This window comes from Triticum aestivum, chromosome 3A (assembly GCF_018294505.1).
Source record: "Triticum aestivum cultivar Chinese Spring chromosome 3A, IWGSC CS RefSeq v2.1, whole genome shotgun sequence".
Lineage (NCBI taxonomy): Eukaryota > Viridiplantae > Streptophyta > Magnoliopsida > Poales > Poaceae > Triticum > Triticum aestivum.
In genome coordinates this window covers 122,254,812-122,276,517 of record NC_057800.1, presented here as the reverse complement: position 1 = coordinate 122,276,517, position 21,706 = coordinate 122,254,812, and the positions used below count along the sequence as shown (strand labels likewise).

At 45.3% G+C, this 21,706-nt stretch overlaps 1 protein-coding gene across 1 annotated transcript; it reads left to right on the top strand.

The window, feature by feature from the left end:
* The first annotated feature begins 7,203 nt into the window (after positions 1 to 7,203).
* Positions 7,204 to 15,419, top strand: LOC123056847 (uncharacterized). Its single transcript, XM_044480098.1, has 3 exons — positions 7,204 to 7,796; positions 9,012 to 9,065; positions 15,392 to 15,419. The coding sequence occupies exons 1-3, from the start codon at positions 7,411 to 7,413 to the stop codon at positions 15,417 to 15,419; spliced, it is 468 nt and encodes a 155-aa protein (XP_044336033.1). The 5' UTR covers positions 7,204 to 7,410.
* Positions 15,420 to 21,706: the final 6,287 nt, after the last annotated feature.

Genomic DNA, 21,706 nt, shown 5'->3' with positions numbered 1-21,706 from the left:
GAATCGCTTGCCATTTCCAAACCGTAACACCGATTCCGGCGTTCTTTATATCGTTTTCAAGCGATTTTATCTCATCTTTCCAGTGGCACACTTGGATTTCCATGTTGAGGCCAGGTTCATGCATTTCCTGTCATATCTTGCATTTGACATCCCGCATCGCATCCCGCATAGCATATCATCATTTCATCATATTGCTTGTTCTTGCACGTGGTTGATTGTATCCTTGTTGCTTGTTTGTCTTGTTTGGGTAGAGCCGGGAGACGAGTTCGCTAATGAGGAGCCTGTTGAGTTTGCTCTTGAGGATCCAGTCAACTCTGACAACTGTGCATGCAAGATGATCATACCCTCGAAATCACTACTATCTTTGCTATGCTAGTTTGCTCGCTCTTTTGCTATGCCATTGCTACGATGCCTACCACTTGCTTGGAAGCCTCCCAAATTGCCATGTCAAACCTCTAACCCACCATTGTCCTAGCAAGTCGTTGATTGGCTATGTTACCGCTTCACTCAGCCCCTCTTATAGCGTTGCTAGTTGCAGGTGAAGATTGGAGGCCGTTCCTTGTTGGAACATCTTTTGTTTACTTGTTGGGATATCATTATATTGCCTTGTTATCTTAATGCATCTATATACTTGGTAAAGGGTGGAAGGCTCGACCTCTCGCCTAGTGTTTTGTTCCACTCTTGCCGCCCTAGTTTCCGTCATATCGGTGTTATGTTCCCGGATTTTTGCGTTCCTTACGCGGTTGGGTTATAATGGGAACCCCTTGACAGTCCGCCTTGAATAAAACTTCTCCAGCAATGCCCAACCTTGGTTTTACCATTTGCCACCTAGCCTTTTCCCTTGGTTTCACGGACTCAAGGGTCATCTTATTTTAACCCCCCCGGGCCAGTGCTCCTCTGAGTGTTGGTCCAACCTAGAGCACCGTGCGGGGCCGTCCCTTGGCAACTTGGGTTACGTTGGCTCCTGTACGCTTAGCTTATCCGGTGTGCCCTGAGAACGAGATATGTGCAGCTCCTATCGGGATTTGTCGGCACAGCGGGCGGTGTTGCTGGACTTGTTTTACCATTGTCGGAGTTGTCTTGAATTACCGAGATACCGAGTCTGATCGGAACGTCTTGGGAGGAGGTCTATTCCTTCATTGACCGTGAGAGCTTCTCATGGGTTAAGTTGGGACTCCCCTGCAGGGATTGAACTTTCGAAAGCCGTGCCCACGGTTATGGGCAGATGGGAACTTGTTAATGACTGGTTGTAGATAACTTGAACCTTAATTAATTAAAATAAATCAACTGAGTGTGTTGCCGTGATGGCCTCTTCTCGGTGGAGTCTGGGAGGTGGACACGGTGTTGGAGTAATGTTTGCGCAGGTTGTTCTCTAGTTTCTCGCTCGTGCTTTGCCTCCTCTTCTCGCTCTCTTTTGCGAATAAGTTAGCCACCATACTTGCTAGTCGCTTGCTGCAGCTCAACTCATATTTTACCTTGCCTTACCTATAAGCTTGAATAGTCTTGATCGCGAGGGTGCGAGATTGTTGAGTCCCTGTGGCTCACAGATTACTATTACACCAGATGCAGGGCCTGATGATTCTACTCCAGAAGACGCATATGACCTCAAGTGGGAGTTCGACGAAGACTCTCAACGATACTATGTTTCCTTTCCCGATGATCAGTAGTGGTGCCCAGTTGGGGGTGATTGGGACCGTTGTCGCATGTTGGGTTCTCTTTTATTTTGGCGCCGTAGTCGGGCCTTGAGTGTATGGATGATGTAATGTTATTTATGTACTTGATTGACGTGGAGAGTGTAAGCCAACTATGTTCTCCCCTTTTATTATTATTTTACATGGGATGTTGTGAAGATTTCCTAACTTGCGACATATGCCTTCAATGCGATTATATCTCTAAGTCGTGCCTCGACACGTAGGAGCTATAGTCGCATCGAGGGTGTTACAGAGAGGCCAACCATCGTATCATCCTATGGAGAAAGGATTGCATCATCTTTCGAAGGCCACCAACACCGCGTCATCCGACTCCTCGTCGAAGTCCGCCACCGAGTCAGCAGACTCCCGCTCCTCCAAGTCCACCAACGCGTCAGGCCACTCCTCCTCCAAGTTCGGCATAGCTTCAGGCCACTCCTCCTCCTCCAAGTCCGGCAAAGCGTCAGGCCACTCCTCCTCGAAGTCCAGCACAGCTTCAGGCCACTCTTCCTCCAAGTCCGGCACAGCTTCAGGCCACTCCTCCTCCTCCAACTCAGCCACGTCAGCCGTCTTCGCCGCCTCAGCAATCACGGAAGAGAGCTGCCTCAGCTATGGCGCGTAGCGGTTCAAGTTGAGGTAGTACTGGAGGTACAGGCGGAGGCAAGCGATTTCAATATGGTCCAAGCCTTGCACCTCTTTCGCGGAGGCCTTACGACAAGTCCGATGAGGAAAACATAGCCATATCGAAGGCCGAGGTGGATGCCCATTTTGCACCGAAACCGCCACCGCTGCCAAGGGAGAAAGTGCCTGTGGAAAAGATTGACCACTTCATTCGTATGGCTAGAGCACCAGCTCCCAAGCCTGTTGACATAGACTATGAGCGCCACATCAAGAAGTTAAATCAAGCACGTCTACAGAAAGAGGCGAGCTCGAGCTCGAGCAAATCAGCTGGCAAAAGGAGCGGTAAAACCGTTCCCCAGCCGGGAGAACAGGCGGCACAATCAATCTCCCCGCTTGTTGTGCCAACAACACATGAGAGTAGGCGCGCCCAATATTATTGTGGGCAAACCGTTAACGTTCCCGGGGTGGGCAATGTGGTAATAACCGAGGAGCATATTGCGCAGGTTGAAACGATCGGGATCACTGTTGGACAACTCCTCTATATTGAGCCCATGTCTCCGACTAGAGAGGAGGAAATAAAACGGAAATATGTCCAGGGCCAACCTTTGGTCGAGCCAGACGAGGTTAATAAGCTCCCAACGAGAATGTATGAATTGCATCAATGGTACATGGACATTACCAAGATTTCCAATCGAGAGTCCCTCATGGTGAATGTCAAGAAGGATCATTACTACCATGAGAAAGCTGTGACCGTTGAGTATTCAGAACTATTTCAGCTATACAATCAAGACGCACTCGACAAATCTATCGTCAGTTGCTATTGTGTGTAAGTGATTTCTTTCTGTAATTTAAGTCTCAAGCTAGTTGTAGTGATCATTTTGATCAATCATTACCTATAATTATCCTCACTATATTCTTTTCTGTGGTATTATGCAGGATGAAGATTTATGAAATGAAAAAAGGTGGACGCTATGGCATTTGGTTCGTTGACCCAAATACCATTAATGAATACACATGGAAAATAGATTCATATTACGAAAAAAGTGTAGAGGAAAGCATGCTAGAGTTCTTCAAGCACCTCAAATACAATGAAGATATACTACTTCCTTACAACTTCGAGTGAGTCACACTGTCTTGTACTACAAATTCTGTTTTTGCCTACTAGCTAGCTACATGCATGTTTTTGCTTACATATGCTCGCTTAATTAAGACATGCAAACGTGTGTGCATGCAGATTTCACTGGATCTTGTTAATCATTAAAGTTGATGAAGGAACAGTTGAAGTACTAGACTCACTACTTAAGAAAGCAAGTGACTACACCATCATGAAGGGGATAGTCAACAGGTAATTTCAATCATTATTAACTATATCTCGGCCTATTTAATTAGTTTGTCATTTCCTGATAACAACTTTTAATAACCCATTTATTCATTTTCTTTGTCGGCGGGCAGGGCTTGGGCAAAGTTCATCAGGGTCACTCCAGGCCCATGGAAACAAAATCTGAAATGGTATCGACCCCAGGTAAGTAATTAAGTAGTACTAGCTAGCTGCCATCTCTTTAATTATCATGCTTGATTAATTATTATATGGTCAAATTCCATTCTCGCAAAGGCCCTGAAGCAGGCGCCAGGGAATAATCTGTGTGCATACTACGTTTGCGAGAACATTCGCATGATGGTGTCCGAAAGGAGCAAATCTCAAAGACAGGAGTGGGTACGTTTGTCAGAACACTATTCACAATTTTTACACCATTATCGATATCTCGTTACACAACTAATAAACATGCATATTGATCTCCTTCTTAACAGTTCAAAGAGGTGCGGGAGAAGCTCCTAACAGAGGACCGCATAGAAGCAATTCATGAGGAAATAGCGGGATTTTTGCTCGACCAGGTCATAGATCCCAAAGGAGAATACTATTACCCGCTACCGCCCCCATGAACCACTTCCAATTGTTATCGTGCTCCGAAGGCACCAATTAGGCTAATGCCACTGGCTCCGAAGGCACCAATTAGGAGAAATTATATATATATATATATACATGTGCGAATTAATTAATGGTGGTTGTGAGACATTTGATGATATATATATATTATGATCGGTTCTACTAGAAATTCTATTTATATATATGCATAATGTGTACAATATGTAGTATCGTAAAATACCAGCAAACGAAAAAGAATTAAACGGAAAACACAAAATTGAATGAAAAAGAAATCATAAACCCAAACCCCCCAACCTTTTAATACCGGTTGGTGACACCAACCGGTACTAAAGGGCTCCCTGCCCCCGAAGCTGGCTCGTGCCACGTGGTTGCCCTTTAGCACCGGTTCGTGCTGAACCGGTACTAAAGGGGGGGGGCTTTAGTGCCTACACTTTAGTGTCAGTTACCAAACCGGCACTAAAGGGCCTTACGAACCGGTGCTATTGCCCGGTTCTACACTAGTGCATATGTGCATGCTACGGGACTTGCAAACTTCAACACAAGTATTTCTCAAATTCACAACTACTCAACTAGCACAACTTTGATATCACTATCTCCATATCTCAAAACAATCATCAAGTATCAAACTTCTCTTAGTATTCAATGCACTTATATGAAAGTTTTTTTCATTATGCCTAAAAGCAAATTGCCATGTTGTTCTAAAGGACTCTCAAAATAATATAAGTGAAGCATGAGAGATCAATTATTTCTATAAAATAAAACCACCACCGTGTTCTAAAAGATATAAGTGAAGTACTAGAGCAAAAACTATATAGCTCAAAAGATATAAGTGAAGCACATAGAGTATTCTAATAAATTCCAATTCATGTGTGTCTCTCTCAAAAGGTGTGTACAGCAAGGACGATTGTGGTAAACTAAAAAGCAAAGACTCAAATCATACAAGACGCTCCAAGCAAAACACATATCATGTGGCGAATAAAAATATAGCTCCAAGTAAAGTTACCGATGAACGAAGATGAAATAAGGGATGCCTTCCGGGGCATCCCCAAGCTTAGGCTCTTGCCACTCTTTGTTCCATAATACATCAAATCCTTACCCAAAACTTGAAAACTTCACAACACAAAACTTAAAAGAAAATCTTCGTGAGCTCTGTTAGTAAAAGAAAACAAACCACCACTTCAAGGTAATTTAATGAACTCATTATTTATTTATATTGGTGTTAAACATACTGTATTCCAACTTCTCTATGGTTTATAAACTCTATTACTAGCCATAGATTCATCAAACTAAGCAAACAACACACGAAAAACAGAATCTGTCAAAAACAGAATAGTCTCTAGTAATCTGTAGGTTTCGAATACTTCTAGAACCCAAAAATTCTAAAATAAATTGATGGGCGTGAGGAATTTGTCTATTAATCATCTGAAAAAAGAGTTAACTAAATAGCACTCTCCAAAAAAATGGCAGCAATTCTCTTGATTGCTAAAGTTTCTGTTTTTTACAGCAAGATCAAAAAGACTTTCCCCAAGTCTTCCCAACGGTTCTACTTGGCACAAACACTAATTAAACACAAAAAACACAACCAAAACAGAGGCTAGATAAATTATTTATTACTAAACAGGAGCAAAAAGCAATGAATAAAAATAAAATTGGGTTGCCTCCCAAGAAGCGCTATCGTTTGACTCCCCTAGCTAGGCATAAAGATTTCAATGATGCTCACATGAAAGACAAGAATTGAATCACAAAGGGAGCATCATAAAACACATGACAAACACATCTAAGTCTAACATAATTCCTATGCATAGGAGTCTTATGGGCAAACAAATTATCAAGGCAAGCAAAAACTAGCATATGCAAGGAAGCAGAAAGAAACAATAGCAATCTCAAGACAACGAAAAGTAATGTAGTAACATGAAAATTTCAACAACCATATTTTCCTCTCTCATAATAATTACATGTAGGATCATAAGAAAATTCAACAATATAGCTATCACAAAAAATATTCTTAACACGATCCACATGTATGCAAAGTTGACACTCTTCCAAAATAGTGGGATTAAAATTAACTAAAGTCATGACCTCTCCAAACCCACTTTTATCATAAGACTGAACATGCTCCAAATATGTGGGATCTAAAGTTGACACTCTTCCAAACCCACTTTCAATAATATTGCAAACACCGTTATCAATCTCATATTCATCATGGGGCTTAAATAATTTTTCAAGATCAAAAGAAGAATCACCCCAATCATGATCATTGCAACAAATAGTAGTCATAGCAAAACTAGCATCCCCAAGCTTGAGGTCTTGCATATCATTAACACAATTTACATTAAGAGAATTTATAATGACATCATTGCAATCATGCTTTTCATCGAAGGAACTATCAAGTATGGGTGCAATAGCAATGATCTCATGTTTAACATAAGGAACTATGGAAAATTCATTTTCATAAATATTGGCATCATGGCCACAAGAATGGCAAGCATCATGTTCATCAAGGGATATTTCAATCAAATCAGCGGAATCATAATTATCTATAGATTCATGCATCTCATTATTTTCTTCCGAAGCAACGGTCATGTGACGCCTGGATAGTTACGCCACAGTAACCCTCCGCTAATGATGCCACATCACCTCGAGTACTGTGGCTAATCTCGCATTAGTTCGAAACCGATTTGAATTCAATTTAAAAATCAGGCAAACAACAAAAGTTTTCAAAGACTAAAACTAAAATGTTCGGGTTGTGCCAAATAATGCATAGGTAATTATGTTGGTCAAACCACACCTTTATAAAATGTTTAAACACTCTAAAAGGAATAAAATAGCAGCATTAATAATTATATAAATGCTTTTAAAATGACAAACAATTCCAAAACTATTTTATTTCAGTGCTAAGTTGTTTGTGGCTGTGGTATAAATTGTAACATCTATTTTGGGTGCCACTTTAGTATTTTTACAAAAACTAAAAATAAAAGAGAACAAAAAAGAAAGAAACAACAGGAAAATACAATACAAAAAAAAGAGAGAAAGGCCTCCCTGGCCAACTGGGCCAGACGGCCCAACTGGCCGACCCACCTGAGTACAATACCAGCCCACTCCCACTTATCCCCTTCCCCTCGCTACAGGGACGATGGAGGGGTGTGGCAGCCATCCATGGCGCCAGGGACATGCGTGGCGGCCATCCCCGACCTCCCCGACGCCTATAAGCCACCCCCGCGTCACCGGCGCCCAACCCTAGTTTTGCTCGCCCCCATCTCCCTCTGCCTCCCTCCTCAGATCCCCCTCCTTCTTGATCTCCGCCATGGACGCGTCGTCGGCGTAGCCGTCGCCGATGGCCTCCTCGCTGCCAGAGACCACGCCAGGGGCACCGTCTTCGTCGCCTACTTCGACTACATGGGCGAGATCGAGCCGGAAGCCACCGGGACACCCGCTGCTTCCCCGTCCTCAACCTCCATCCGTCTCGGTCGCCGCCGCCGTCGCCAACACCGGCCACCTCTGCTGCTCCTAAGCCACTCAACGGGCCTCCTTGTGCCTGCTCGGTGAGCACATCCTCTTCCCTCCCATTCTTGCGCCGTAGGCCGCCGTCCCCGAGCTCGTCCGAGCTGCCGCGTACGCGTACGTGCGTGCGTGCTGTGGCTGCTTCTATGCACGCGCGCCGGCCTCGCCGTGGTCTAGTGCTACTTCGCCTGCTACTGCTCCAGCGCCGCCCCGTACGGCGCTCGCCGACCCGCCACACGCGCGTCACCACGCCCGCACGCACCAGCCCTGCCCTTGATCGTGCCCGTAGTCGCCGCGACCGTGCCGCCTGCGCCCAACGCCCCTGGCCTCTGCTGCTGCTCACGCCGCGGCATGCTGCTCGCCTGAGCTCCTGCGCCCGCCCACCACACGCACCGCACGCACCAGGCGCCCGTGCTGCTCGCTGCAGCTCTGCCTGCTGCTATGCTACACGGGTACAGTAACATTCAGTTACTGTAGCTAGTGCTAGCTTTTCTAATTTGACATTATCTGACCCTCTGTACAGCCTCTAAACAACGTCTAACCAGCGGTTAACATGGGTAAAAATAATATGAGTAGAAAGCATACATGACAAACTCCATTTTATCCCACTGGACCAAATCCTTTTGATGTATGGTTTAATTCCTACAAAAATCACAAATTCCAATGTTCTGTTAATAGAAAGCTGAAAACAGCTTTAATTTCATAGCTACTTTAGAGCTGTTAATGATCAATCAAATGGACTCTAACAGAGTTGAAAGTGCTACTATCTTATAGACCACAGAAAAATGCTGCATATTGATATAAGGCACAAAATCATAGGAGTTATAGATCAATAGTTGTAGTGTTTTGAAAACAGCCAAGTAATGTTTAAAACTGTCGAATTCTCAGACTTAGCAAAATTTCAGGGTTTTCCGAATATTGTTTTAATCTTCAAAAAAACATATAAAATAATCCGTAGCTCGGATGAAAAAGTTTTATACATGAAAGTTACTCAGAACGACGAGACGAATCCGGTTACACCCTCCGTTCGTCCGCCACACACTCCTAGCATAGCGAACACACAACTTTTCCCCTCCGGTTCATCTGCCCGAAAACGCGAAACACCGGGAATACTTTCCCGGATGTTTCCCCCCTTCGCCGGTACCACCTAGTATCACGTTAGGTCACTCTAGACCGCGTATTGCCATGTTACGCTTTGTGATGCTTTGATTGCTCTGTTATTTATTGTGTTCCCCTCCGTTACTTCTTTCCGGTAGACCCCGAGACTGCCGGCGACCCCAGTTCGACTACGGTGTTGACGATCCCTCCTTGCCAGAGCAACCAGGCAAGCCCCCCCCCTTTGATCACCAGATATCGCCTATTCTTCTCTATACTGCTTGCATTAGAGTAGTGTAGCATGTTACTGTTTCGGTTACTCCTATTTTGTTGCATAGCCTGTCATTGTTGCTACAGTCATTGATACCTTACCCGCAATCCTAAATGCTTAGTATAGGATGCTAGTTTATCATCATTGGCCCTACATTCTTGTCAGTCTGCCTCGCTATACTATTGGGCCGTGATCACTCGGGAGGTGATCACGGGTATATACTTTACATACATACATACTATACAGATGGTGACTAAAGTCGGGTCAGCTCGATGAGTACCCGCAAGTGATTCTGATGAGGGGGCTGAAAGGACAGGTGGCTCCATCCCGGTAGAGGTGGGCCTGGGTTCCCGACGGCCCTCGACTGTTACTTTGTGGCGGAGCGACAGGGCAGGTTGAGACCACCTAGGAGACAGGTGGGCCTGGCCTTGTTCGGCATTCGCGGATACTTAACACGCTTAACGAGATCTTGGTATTTGATCTGAGTCTGGCTACTGGCCTATACGCACTAACCATCTACGCGGGAGTAGTTATGGGTATCCCGGCGTCGTGGTATCAGCCGAAGCACTTCAGACGTCAGCGACGGAGCGGCGCGCGCCGGATTGGAACGTAAGCCTGCTCTTGTATTAAGGGGGCTAGTTCTGCTTCCGGCCGCCCTCGCAACGTGCAGGTGTGCTATGGGCGATGGGCCCAGACCCCTGTGCGCTTAGGTTTAGACCGGCGTGCTGGCCTCTCTGTTTTGCCTAGGTGGGGCTGCGACGTGTTGATCTTCCGAGGCCGGGCATGACCCAGGAAAGTGTGTCCGGCCAAATGGGATCGAGCGTGTCGGGCTATGTGGTGCACCCCTGCAGGGAAGTTAATCTATTCGAATAGCCGTGATCTTCGGTAACAGGACGACTTGGAGTTGTACCTTGACCTTATGACAACTAGAACCGGATACTTAATAAAACACACCCTTCCAAGTTCCACAGACAACCCGGTGATCGCTTTTCCACAGGGCAACGAGGGGAGGATCGCCGGGTAGGATTATGCTATGCGATGCTACTGGAGATGCTACTTGGAGATGCTACTTGGAGATGCTACTTGGGGGACTTCAATCTACTCTCTTCTACATGCTGCAAGACGGAGGCTGCCAGAAGCGTAGTCTTCGACAGGATTAGCTATCCCCCTCTTATTCTGGCATTCTGCAGTTCAGTCCACTGATATGGCCTCCTTACACATATACCCATGCATATGTAGTGTAGCTCCTTGCTTGCGAGTACTTTGGATGAGTACTCACGGTTGCTTTTCTCCCTCTTTTCCCCCTTTCCCTTCTACCTGGTTGTCGCAACCAGATGCTGGAGCCCTGGAGCCAGACGCCACCGTCGACGATGATTCCTACTACACTGGAGGTGCCTACTACTACGTGCAGCCGCTGACGACGACCAGGAGTAGTTAGGAGGATCCCAGGCAGGAGGCCTGCGCCTCTTTCGATCTGTATCCCAGTTTGTGCTAGCCTTCTTAAGGCAAACTTGTTTAACTTATGTCTGTACTCAGATATTGTTGCTTCCGCTGACTCGTCTATGATCGAGCACTTGTATTCGAGCCCTCGAGGCCCCTGGCTTGTATTATGATGCTTGTATGACTTATTTATGTTGTAGAGTTGTGTTGTGATATCTTCCCGTGAGTCCCTGATCTTGATCGTACACATTTGCGTGCATGATTAGTGTACGATTGAATCGGGGGCGTCACAAGTTGGTATCAGAGCCGACTGCCTGTAGGAATCCCCCTTTCCAACTCCTTGGCCGAAGTCGAGTCTAGTCGTAGAAAAACTTTTACTAACATGGCTGTGTGGCCCATGGGCCCACGTCGCCATCGGGAGGTATTAGGATCTTTTATTCCTCGACCTTTACTCTGGGATTCTGAACCCTCTTCTATTCGGGTTAAACGATTTTTACTAAAAACTAACTTTAGGTTCTCGAAAATACTTTCTCCCGGAGAGCCCCTTCAGTCCAGATGGTCACCGACTGCACCAGAAGATTTCAGAGATACTCTTTGATATTCTCTCGAGACTTTGTGCCCATCACTTTTGCTATTCCCGACCACCGATAAATCCTTATGGATAACTACTTACACTTGCCATTCTTACGATCATTCCCCATTGTTCTTGTTATTACAAGATACCCGAAGTTTTCTCTATTGTTCCGAGAATACTTCGTGCCTACTGCCTAGCAGTTCTTTGCCACATGAATACCCCTTCAAATAAATCGCCGCACTTGTCAAGTATCCGCTCATCCCCAGTTGTTCATGAGTTTCACAAAAGTCTTCAAAATACTATTCGATCTTCCGAAAATCCTCTGGAGCCTTTGGCTCTTGAAATTCTTGTTTGCTCGCATTATGGTTAATCCCATAAGTCTCGTAGTCTTAATGACATTCCTTGTCATTATCATTTTGAGTCTGTTGACTCAATATGTTTGCGAATGCACGCAATCATCATTGATCCTTATAAATTACTTCTCCGGCTAAGCTGCCATTCTTTTAACTGGAATTGGTTCTCGACCAATCCAATTGTCATTGATTGTACCCTAAGGCTATTCAACTTATCCATCCCTACTCAGAGCATTGCTTCTGATCCCTTGATTTGGAAATCATAATTCCTTTGCATTTGACAATTGAGTTAGTCAGTTGTTTCTATAATCTGATCTCCTTGCAATCTTCTTCCTCTAGTTGAGTACCGATGCTCACGTCAGATCCCTTGTGGACCACCAGATCCTTTGTTGGATTTTATCTGACAACGCCCTTCATATTCAATAACCTTGTGAGCCTTTCCTCTGATACATAATGCCTTTGGTAAATTGTATCCTCTGCTTTCTCAACCATGCTCTGCCTTTGAGCTTGAGTTAATTACTTCTGAAGATTTGGTATATGATTCTAAGATGCCCCAATGGGTTGAACCTATGCCTTCCTTAATAGGTGTGAACTCGAAAGTTTTCACGAGTCGTACTCTTCTGGTATTTTGCCAGATAAAATTTCAAAACTACAACTTCATTGAGCGCGAGAAGTGAATGAAAGGTTGTGCATTGGAGAAGTGGGAGTCGACCTTGAACTTTGCGTTCATGCCCATGGACACGATGTACATCTTCTCATCGAAGTTTCTTTTAAAATCAATTATTCCCTTGGTATAAGTTCATCTTATATCTGAGATCTGGCCTTTTTGCAATCGTGGTTCTGACCATGTTCTCCTTTAAATATCATGTCCTGTGCAAGTTTAAGCACTTGTCTTCTATAGAGCAATACCCCAGTTCAACTTCTAGTTTGATCTGTCGTCGAGTATTACCACCTGGTATCTCGAGATTATCTTGGAACTGCATAATTTCTTATGAGTTCTTCATCAAGTACTACATACTCACCGATTACAATTTTTCATGGGCTCGGAGTTATTGAACACTCAAAGACACCGATAACTGAACCGAGTCCGCTCTACGGTTCAACAACTCTTCAGTAAGCTTCTATAAGTACGAGTTTGTACCCGATCACGCCATTCCTAGCCTGTTTGGCTATATCATTGACGTGACGATTCTAACGGTGCTACCTGGTCCTTATTCTCGGAGCACCAATTTTCGACGATGAACTAACCTTACGTCGATTTTTTTTCCTCGTCATACCCTTTCACCTTAAACAACAAGCTTGAGTTCGAGTTTGTGTCGTAACTGTGGTTCCAATAACCTCTTGCTTCATCATTCCTTTGACTTGATGTCGTCGCTGATTGACTACATCTGCATGAAATCTCTCGACAATTGTGTCGTGATCACCATCAACCTTATGAGCTCTTCCAGGAATTCAATTGAATTCATGATGGGTAATACCATCCTTGCCCCTCGATGATTCCTGTTCTCATCGACCACTTTATTGCCTTCCGTTCAACACAACTTGTTCGCGTTTTGTGTAAACCTTGAGATCACTGCTACCCAGCAGTTGATCTTCCTTACCTCGGAAGTATTACCATCACTTTTTGTCAAGAATGTGGTGAGAATTTCACCACCTCTTAATAATTCTTGATATCTTAATACTTCTTGCCATCTTCGTTCATTCCTTGGTCCCCGTATTGTTTTCAACCGGAATACCGACAATGGAGCTATGACGTGTGAATTCAAAACTTCTAGCAACCCTATTGCTTTGAAGTGAATGGGCGATAGTTCATTCTAAGTCCTTCGCTAATTGAATCACCATTCTAACATTGGTCGTGCAACCCAACCCGTACTTCGGGCGCACCCTTCAACCAATGTTTAATTGTGTATGTTTTCCTCGAGCATACTTCCTTATATCAGTTGATCTGACAAATGTTATCTCCTTGTTCACTTAATGGTGGAAATCCATCTTTTGGGAATCTCGGTGAATTGCCGTTGAGTTCACCAGACACCTCCTTGTCCTCTCCCTGGTTTAATGGTGAACTATTGCTTCAGAAACCCGCTCCCATAGTTCATTTCCCGAGAAGCTTGCAATGCCATTTCAACGATTTGTGTTGCGCCTTTTCTTCTCGGACATCCTGAGTCTCAGGTATCCTGACACCAATCGGATCTGAATCTCGGTCAGATATGATGGTTGGGACAACTTTCCAAGAGTTATGACGTTGATCCTTTGATGACCCTGGTAACATGATGTCATGCCTAGCACCCCCCCCCCGGCTGGAGGACCTATCATTATAGATTCCTTTTCAGCAAGGTTATCCATTCATCCATGAGGAAATTGTAAGACTTATTCTACAAGTTATTCTTGATGGATCCTTCGTGTTTCCAAAGTCTGATCTTCACCTGAAGACCATGTCACTGCTATCTCGAAGCATGTCAATGGTACTCCGATTTTCAACAGGCACGTTTGAAGCACGATGCTATATTTTAATTATCAATTATCCTAACACCGTTGTATGAGTAATATCATGAGATTCCTCCCCCCTTACCTAAATGGTTTTCTACTTTATATCCTGTCATGGATATCTTGCTCTGCTTGTCCTTGGGAAGGATATACCCTCGAAATATGTGTTTAAACATATTTTCCTTTCCATTGTTCTGTTTAATCTGATGATCATATTTCCTTCCATTTGTTTGTTTAAACCTTTTCTATGATCTATATGATATAAGCAGTAATAATCCACTGCTTGTGCAAACACCTCGATGTACAACTCTGTCAGTAAGACCTTGTTACTATTGATGATGACATTCCGGTAACCACCGATGGACGGGAACCTTGCCTATTGGTCCGCCTCGTTTCAACGAGCAGGAAAATGGTTCTCTTCGTCCCTCGCCCTTGGTACCAACGTTGTTGCCGACATAGCTGACATGGTACTCCCTGACATGCCTTGCTATCATGACCGTGCAAGATGTCACTGCTCCTATTATATAAAAAAAAAGAACCACATGGTGGGCCCATAACCCACAGTTTCACAGGATCGAAACCTGACTCTCCTATACACCCTGTTGCCAAAGTTATTCCTATAGCTTGACTTCGTATGTAATTTGCGAGCCACCTTCCTAGTGATCAATTCTGGTATCGGACACAATACTTATTCCCGTTGCTCTGAACCCCATTCACACTCTGTTTCAGGCAATGAACGATTGCCTATCCGCTTGAAACTTCTTATTGCACCGTCTTACTTTGCTGTCGATGTGTTTCATTTGTTCAACTCGAGAGATACTCATATGTTCATACTTGGGAAACCCCCAGAAGATTTTCCCTTGTAACATCCTATCGTTGTAGAGCTGCCCCTTACCTATTCGTAAGTACGATGGAGATCCCGAAGAAAGGATGACAAATTGATCATGGTGACTTGAAGCAGTGAAATGAAGACATCAACGAAAGGGATCAACCTCTTCGAAAGGGAAGCCAAGACCGAGAAGACTCGTTAGGTTTTTCGCTACCAACACCTTCGCCCCTTATTCCACCTCTTAAATCTCGGGACGAGATTTCTTGTAGTGGAGGAGAATTGTGACGCCTGGATAGTTACGCCACAGTAACCCTCCGCTAATGATGCCACATCACCTCGAGTACTGTGGCTAATCTCGCATTAGTTCGAAACCGATTTGAATTCAATTTAAAAATCAGGCAAACAACAAAAGTTTTCAAAGACTAAAACTAAAATGTTCGGGTTGTGCCAAATAATGCATAGGTAATTATGTTGGTCAAACCACACCTTTATAAAATGTTTAAACACTCTAAAAGGAATAAAATAGCAACATTAATAATTATATAAATGCTTTTAAAATGACAAACAATTTAAAAACTATTTTATTTCAGTGCTAAGTTGTTTGTGGCTGTGGTATAAATTGTAACATCTATTTTGGGTGCCACTTTAGTATTTTTACAAAAACTAAAAATAAAAGAGAACAAAAAAGAAAGAAACAACAGGAAAATACAATACAAAAAAAGAGAGAAAGGCCTTCCTGGCCAACTGGGCCAGACGGCCCAACTGGCCGACCCACCTGAGTACAATACCAGCCCACTCCCAGTTATCCCCTTCCCCTCGCTACAGGGACGATGGAGGGGTGTGGCAGCCATCCATGGCGCCAGGGACATGCGTGGCGGCCATCCCCGACCTCCCCGACGCCTATAAGCCACCCCCGCGTCACCGGCGCCCAACCCTAGTTTTGCTCGCCCCCATCTCCCTCTACCTCCCTCCTCAGATCCCCCTCCTTCTTGATCTCCGCCATGGACGCGTCGTCGGCGTAGCCGTCGCCGATGGCCTCCTCGCTGCCAGAGACCACGCCAGGGGCACCGTCTTCGTCGCCTACTTCGACTACATGGGCGAGATCGAGCCGGAAGCCACCGGGACACCCGCTGCTTCCCCGTCCTCAACCTCCATCCGTCTCGGTCGCCGCCGCCGTCGCCAACACCGGCCACCTCTGCTGCTCCTAAGCCACTCAACGGGCCTCCTTGTGCCTGCTCGGTGAGCACATCCTCTTCCCTCCCATTCTTGCGCCGTAGGCCGCCGTCCCCGAGCTCGTCCGAGCTGCCGCGTACGCGTACGTGCGTGCGTGCTGTGGCTGCTTCTATGCACGCGCGCCGGCCTCGCCGTGGTCTAGTGCTACTTCGCCTGCTACTGCTCCAGCGCCGCCCCGTACGGCGCTCGCCGACCCGCCACACGCGCGTCACCACGCCCGCACGCACCAGCCCTGCCCTTGATCGTGCCCGTAGTCGCCGCGACCGTGCCGCCTGCGCCCAATGCCCCTGGCCTCTGCTGCTGCTCACGCCGCGGCATGCTGCTCGCCTGAGCTCCTGCGCCCGCCCACCACACGCACCGCACGCACCAGGCGCCCGTGCTGCTCGCTGCAGCTCTGCCTGCTGCTATGCTACACGGGTACAGTAACATTCAGTTACTGTAGCTAGTGCTAGCTTTTCTAATTTGACATTATCTGACCCTCTGTACAGCCTCTAAACAACGTCTAACCAGCGGTTAACATGGGTAAAAATAATATGAGTAGAAAGCATACATGACAAACTCCATTTTATCCCACTGGACCAAATCCTTTTGATGTATGGTTTAATTCCTACAAAAATCACAAATTCCAATGTTCTGTTAATAGAAAGCTGAAAACAGCTTTAATTTCATAGCTACTTTAGAGCTGTTAATGATCAATCAAATGGACTCTAACAGAGTTGAAAGTGCTACTATCTTATAGACCACAGAAAAATGCTGCATATTGATATAAGGCACAAAATCATAGGAGTTATAGATCAATAGTTGTAGTGTTTTGAAAACAGCCAAGTAATGTTTAAAACTGTCGAATTCTCAGACTTAGCAAAATTTCAGGGTTTTCCGAATATTGTTTTAATCTTCAAAAAACATATAAAATAATCCGTAGCTCGGATGAAAAAGTTTTATACATGAAAGTTACTCAGAACGACGAGACGAATCCGGTTACACCCTCCGTTCGTCCGCCACACACTCCTAGCATAGCGAACACACAACTTTTCCCCTCCGGTTCATCTGCCCGAAAACGCGAAACACCGGGAATACTTTCCCGGATGTTTCCCCCCTTCGCCGGTATCACCTACTACCGCGTTAGGTCACTCTAGACCGCGTATTGCCATGTTACGCTTTGTGATGCTTTGATTGCTCTGTTATTTATTGTGTTCCCCTCCGTTACTTCTTTCCGGTAGACCCCGAGACTGCCGGCGACCCCAGTTCGACTACGGTGTTGACGATCCCTCCTTGCCAGAGCAACCAGGCAAGCCCCCCCCTTTGATCACCAGATATCGCCTATTCTTCTCTATACTGCTTGCATTAGAGTAGTGTAGCATGTTACTGTTCGGTTACTCCTATTTTGTTGCATAGCCTGTCATTGTTGCTACAGTCATTGATACCTTACCCGCAATCCTAAATGCTTAGTATAGGATGCTAGTTTATCATCATTGGCCCTACATTCTTGTCAGTCTGCCTCGCTATACTATTGGGCCGTGATCACTCGGGAGGTGATCACGGGTATATACTTTACATACATACATACTATACAGATGGTGACTAAAGTCGGGTCAGCTTGATGAGTACCCGCAAGTGATTCTGATGAGGGGGCTGAAAGGACAGGTGGCTCCATCCCGGTAGAGGTGGGCCTGGGTTCCCGACGGCCCTCGACTGTTACTTTGTGGCGGAGCGACAGGGCAGGTTGAGACCACCTAGGAGACAGGTGGGCCTGGCCTTGTTCGGCATTCGCGGATACTTAACACGCTTAACGAGATCTTGGTATTTGATCTGAGTCTGGCTACTGGCCTATACGCACTAACCATCTACGCGGGAGTAGTTATGGGTATCCCGACGTCGTGGTATCAGCCGAAGCACTTCAGACGTCAGCGACGGAGCGGCGCGCGCCGGATTGGAACGTAAGCCTGCTCTTGTATTAAGGGGGCTAGTTCTGCTTCCGGCCGCCCTCGCAACGTGCAGGTGTGCTATGGGCGATGGGCCCAGACCCCTGTGCGCTTAGGTTTAGACCGGCGTGCTGGCCTCTCTGTTTTGCCTAGGTGGGGCTGCGACGTGTTGATCTTCCGAGGCCGGGCATGACCCAGGAAAGTGTGTCCGGCCAAATGGGATCGAGCGTGTTGGGTTATGTGGTGCACCCCTGCAGGGAAGTTAATCTATTCGAATAGCCGTGATCTTCGGTAACAGGACGACTTGGAGTTGTACCTTGACCTTATGACAACTAGAACCGGATACTTAATAAAACACACCCTTCCAAGTTCCACAGACAACCCGGTGATCGCTTTTCTACAGGGCGACGAGGAGAGGATCGCCGGGTAGGATTATGCTATGCGATGCTACTGGAGATGCTACTTGGAGATGCTACTTGGAGATGCTACTTGGGGACTTCAATCTACTCTCTTCTACATGCTGCAAGACGGAGGCTGCCAGAAGCGTAGTCTTCGACAGGATTAGCTATCCCCCTCTTATTCTGGCATTCTGCAGTTCAGTCCACTGATATGGCCTCCTTACACATATACCCATGCATATGTAGTGTAGCTCCTTGCTTGCGAGTACTTTGGATGAGTACTCACGGTTGCTTTTCTCCCTCTTTTCCCCTTTCCCTTCTACCTGGTTGTCGCAACCAGATGCTGGAGCCCTGGAGCCAGACGCCACCGTCGACGATGATTCCTACTACACTGGAGGTGCCTACTACTACGTGCAGCCCGCTGACGACGACCAGGAGTAGTTAGGAGGATCCCAGGCAGGAGGCCTGCGCCTCTTTCGATCTGTATCCCAGTTTGTGCTAGCCTTCTTAAGGCAAACTTGTTTAACTTATGTCTGTACTCAGATATTGTTGCTTCCGCTGACTCGTCTATGATCGAGCACTTGTATTCGAGCCCTCGAGGCCCCTGGCTTGTATTATGATGCTTGTATGACTTATTTATGTTTTAGAGTTGTGTTGTGATATCTTCCCGTGAGTCCCTGATCTTGATCGTACACATTTGCGTGCATGATTAGTGTATGATTGAATCGGGGGCGTCACAGGTCATTCTTTCAATAAATTCTTTGACATAGACATTATGAGCATAGTTTTCATAGCAATATTTAAGTATGTCAAAATTTTCAGATTCGTAGAGAGTAATATCATACTTTTCAATCAAAGAAGCAACTTCATAAGCACCCCTAAAAGCAACAAATTCTTCAATTTGTTCGATATCGTAGTAACTATAAACGCCCTTTGCATAAGAAGATAAGATTTCATTATCATTAAACTCACATAGGTAGGGGAGGTGTTTTTAGGGTCCTTAGAGCAACAAGTAAGATCACAAATTTCACAAAGATTCCAAGCATAACATAGCAATCTATTAATTTGATCCCATAAGAGTCTCCCTTTTTCAGACAAACGGTGATGCACAAAATGAGCATGCTCATCTAAAGATTTCCCATCAACTAGGCTAGTTGGGGTTTTAGCATGAGCACATAAGGATCAAAGATGATCCAAGTAGAACACTTTAAGTGGACCCACATCAATAGATTTTAAGCAAGCAAAGATGCAAGCAAATAGAAGGCACATAAAACACAAAGAAAGTTACATACGAGAAGAAGGTGAACGGAAAAAGGGCGAATAAAACGGCAAGGGTGAAGTGGGGGAGATGAAAACGAGAGGCAAATGGCAAATAATGTAATGTGAAGGATAAGAGTTGTGATGGGTACTTGATATGTCTTGACTTGGCATAGATCTCCCCGGCAACGGCGCCAGAAATGGCTAGTTGTCGGGAGATCAAATCTTGACTTGACTTTGCGTAAGCCTCCCCGGCAACGGTGCCAGAAATGCTTCTTGCTACCTCTTGAGCACTATGTTGGTTTTCCCTTGAAGAGGAAAGGGTGGTGCAGTAAAGCAGCGTAAGTATTTCCCTCAGTTTTTGAGAACCAAGGTATCAATCTAGTAGGAGACCACGTGCGAGTCACCTCATACCTACACAAACAAATAAGAACCTCGCAACCAACGCGATAAAGGGGTTGTCAATCCCTTCACCGCCACTTGCAAGAGTGAGATCTAATAGAGATGATAATAATAAGATAAGTATTTTTGGTATTTTATGATATAGATTGAAAGTAAAGATTGCAAAATTAACGGTAATGGAAATAACGGTAGATTGATATGATGGAAGATAGACCCGGGGGCCATAGGTTTCACTAGTGGCTTCTCTCAAGATAGCATAAGTATTATGATGGGTGAACAAATTACTATCGAGCAATTGATAGAAAAGCGATTAATTATGAGAATATCTAGGCATGATCATGTATATAGGCATCGCATCCGAGGCAAGTAGACCGAAACGATTCTGCATCTACTACTATTACTCCACACATCGACCGCTATCCAACATGCATCTAGAGTATTAAGTTCATAAGAACAGAGTAACGCCTTAAGCAAGATGACATGATGTAGAGGGATAAAATCATGCAATATGATGTAAACCCCATCTTTATATCCTCGATGGCAACAATACAATGCATGTCGTTTCCCTTTCTGTCACTAGGATCGAGCACCGCAAGATTGAACCCAAAGCTAAGCACTTCTCCCATTGCAAGAAAGATCAATCTAGTAGGCCAAACCAAACTAATAATTCGAAGAGACTTGCAAAGATAAACCAATCATACATAAAAGAATTCAGAGAAGATTCAAATATTGTTCATAGATAAACTTGATCATAAACCCACAATTCATCGGATCTTGACAAACACACCGCGAAAAGAAGAGTTACATCAAATAGATCTCCAAGAGAACCGAGGGGAACTTTGTATTGAGATCCAAATAGAGAGAAGAAGCCATCTAGCTACTAGCTATGGACCCGTAGGTCTGAGGTAAACTACTCACACATCATCAGAGAGGCCATGGAGTTGATGTAGAGGCCCTCCGTGATCAATGCCCCCTCCGGCGGAGCTCCGGAAAAGGCCCCAAGGTGGGATCTCTTGGGTACAGAAGGTTGCGGCAGTGGAAATAGGGTTTCATGGTGCTCCTAGATGTTTGCGGGGTACATGGATATATATAGGATGAAGAAGTAGGTAGGTGGAGCAACGAGGGGCCCATGAGGGTGGAGGGCGTGCCCTATGCCTCGTGGCCGCCTCCTTGATTGCTTGACGTCCACTCCAAGCCCCCTGGATCACGTTTGTTCCAAAAATCACGCTCCCGAAGGTTTCATTCCGTTTGGACTCCGTTTGATATTCTTTTTCTAGGAAACACTGAAATAGGCAAAAAAACAACAATTTGGGCTGGGCCTACGGTTAATAGGTTAGTCCCAAAAATAATATAAAAGTGTAAAATAAAGCCCATTAACATCCAAAACAGATAATATAATAGCATGGAACAATCAAAAATTATAGATACGTTGGAGACGTATCACGGCTCAAGGCACGCTCCGGCAAGCCGGTCGAGGCGCACTTTGTTGGCCGCAACAGCGGCGGATTCGGGCGGCTCCAATGTTAGAGAACGCAGTATTTCAAAAAATTTCCTATGATCACGCCAGATCAATCTAGGAGATGCATAGAAACAAGAGGGAGAGCGTATGTCTACATACCCTCGTAGACCGAAAGCGGAAGCTTTATGAAATGTAGTTGATGTAGTCGAACGTCTTTGCGATCCAACCGATCAA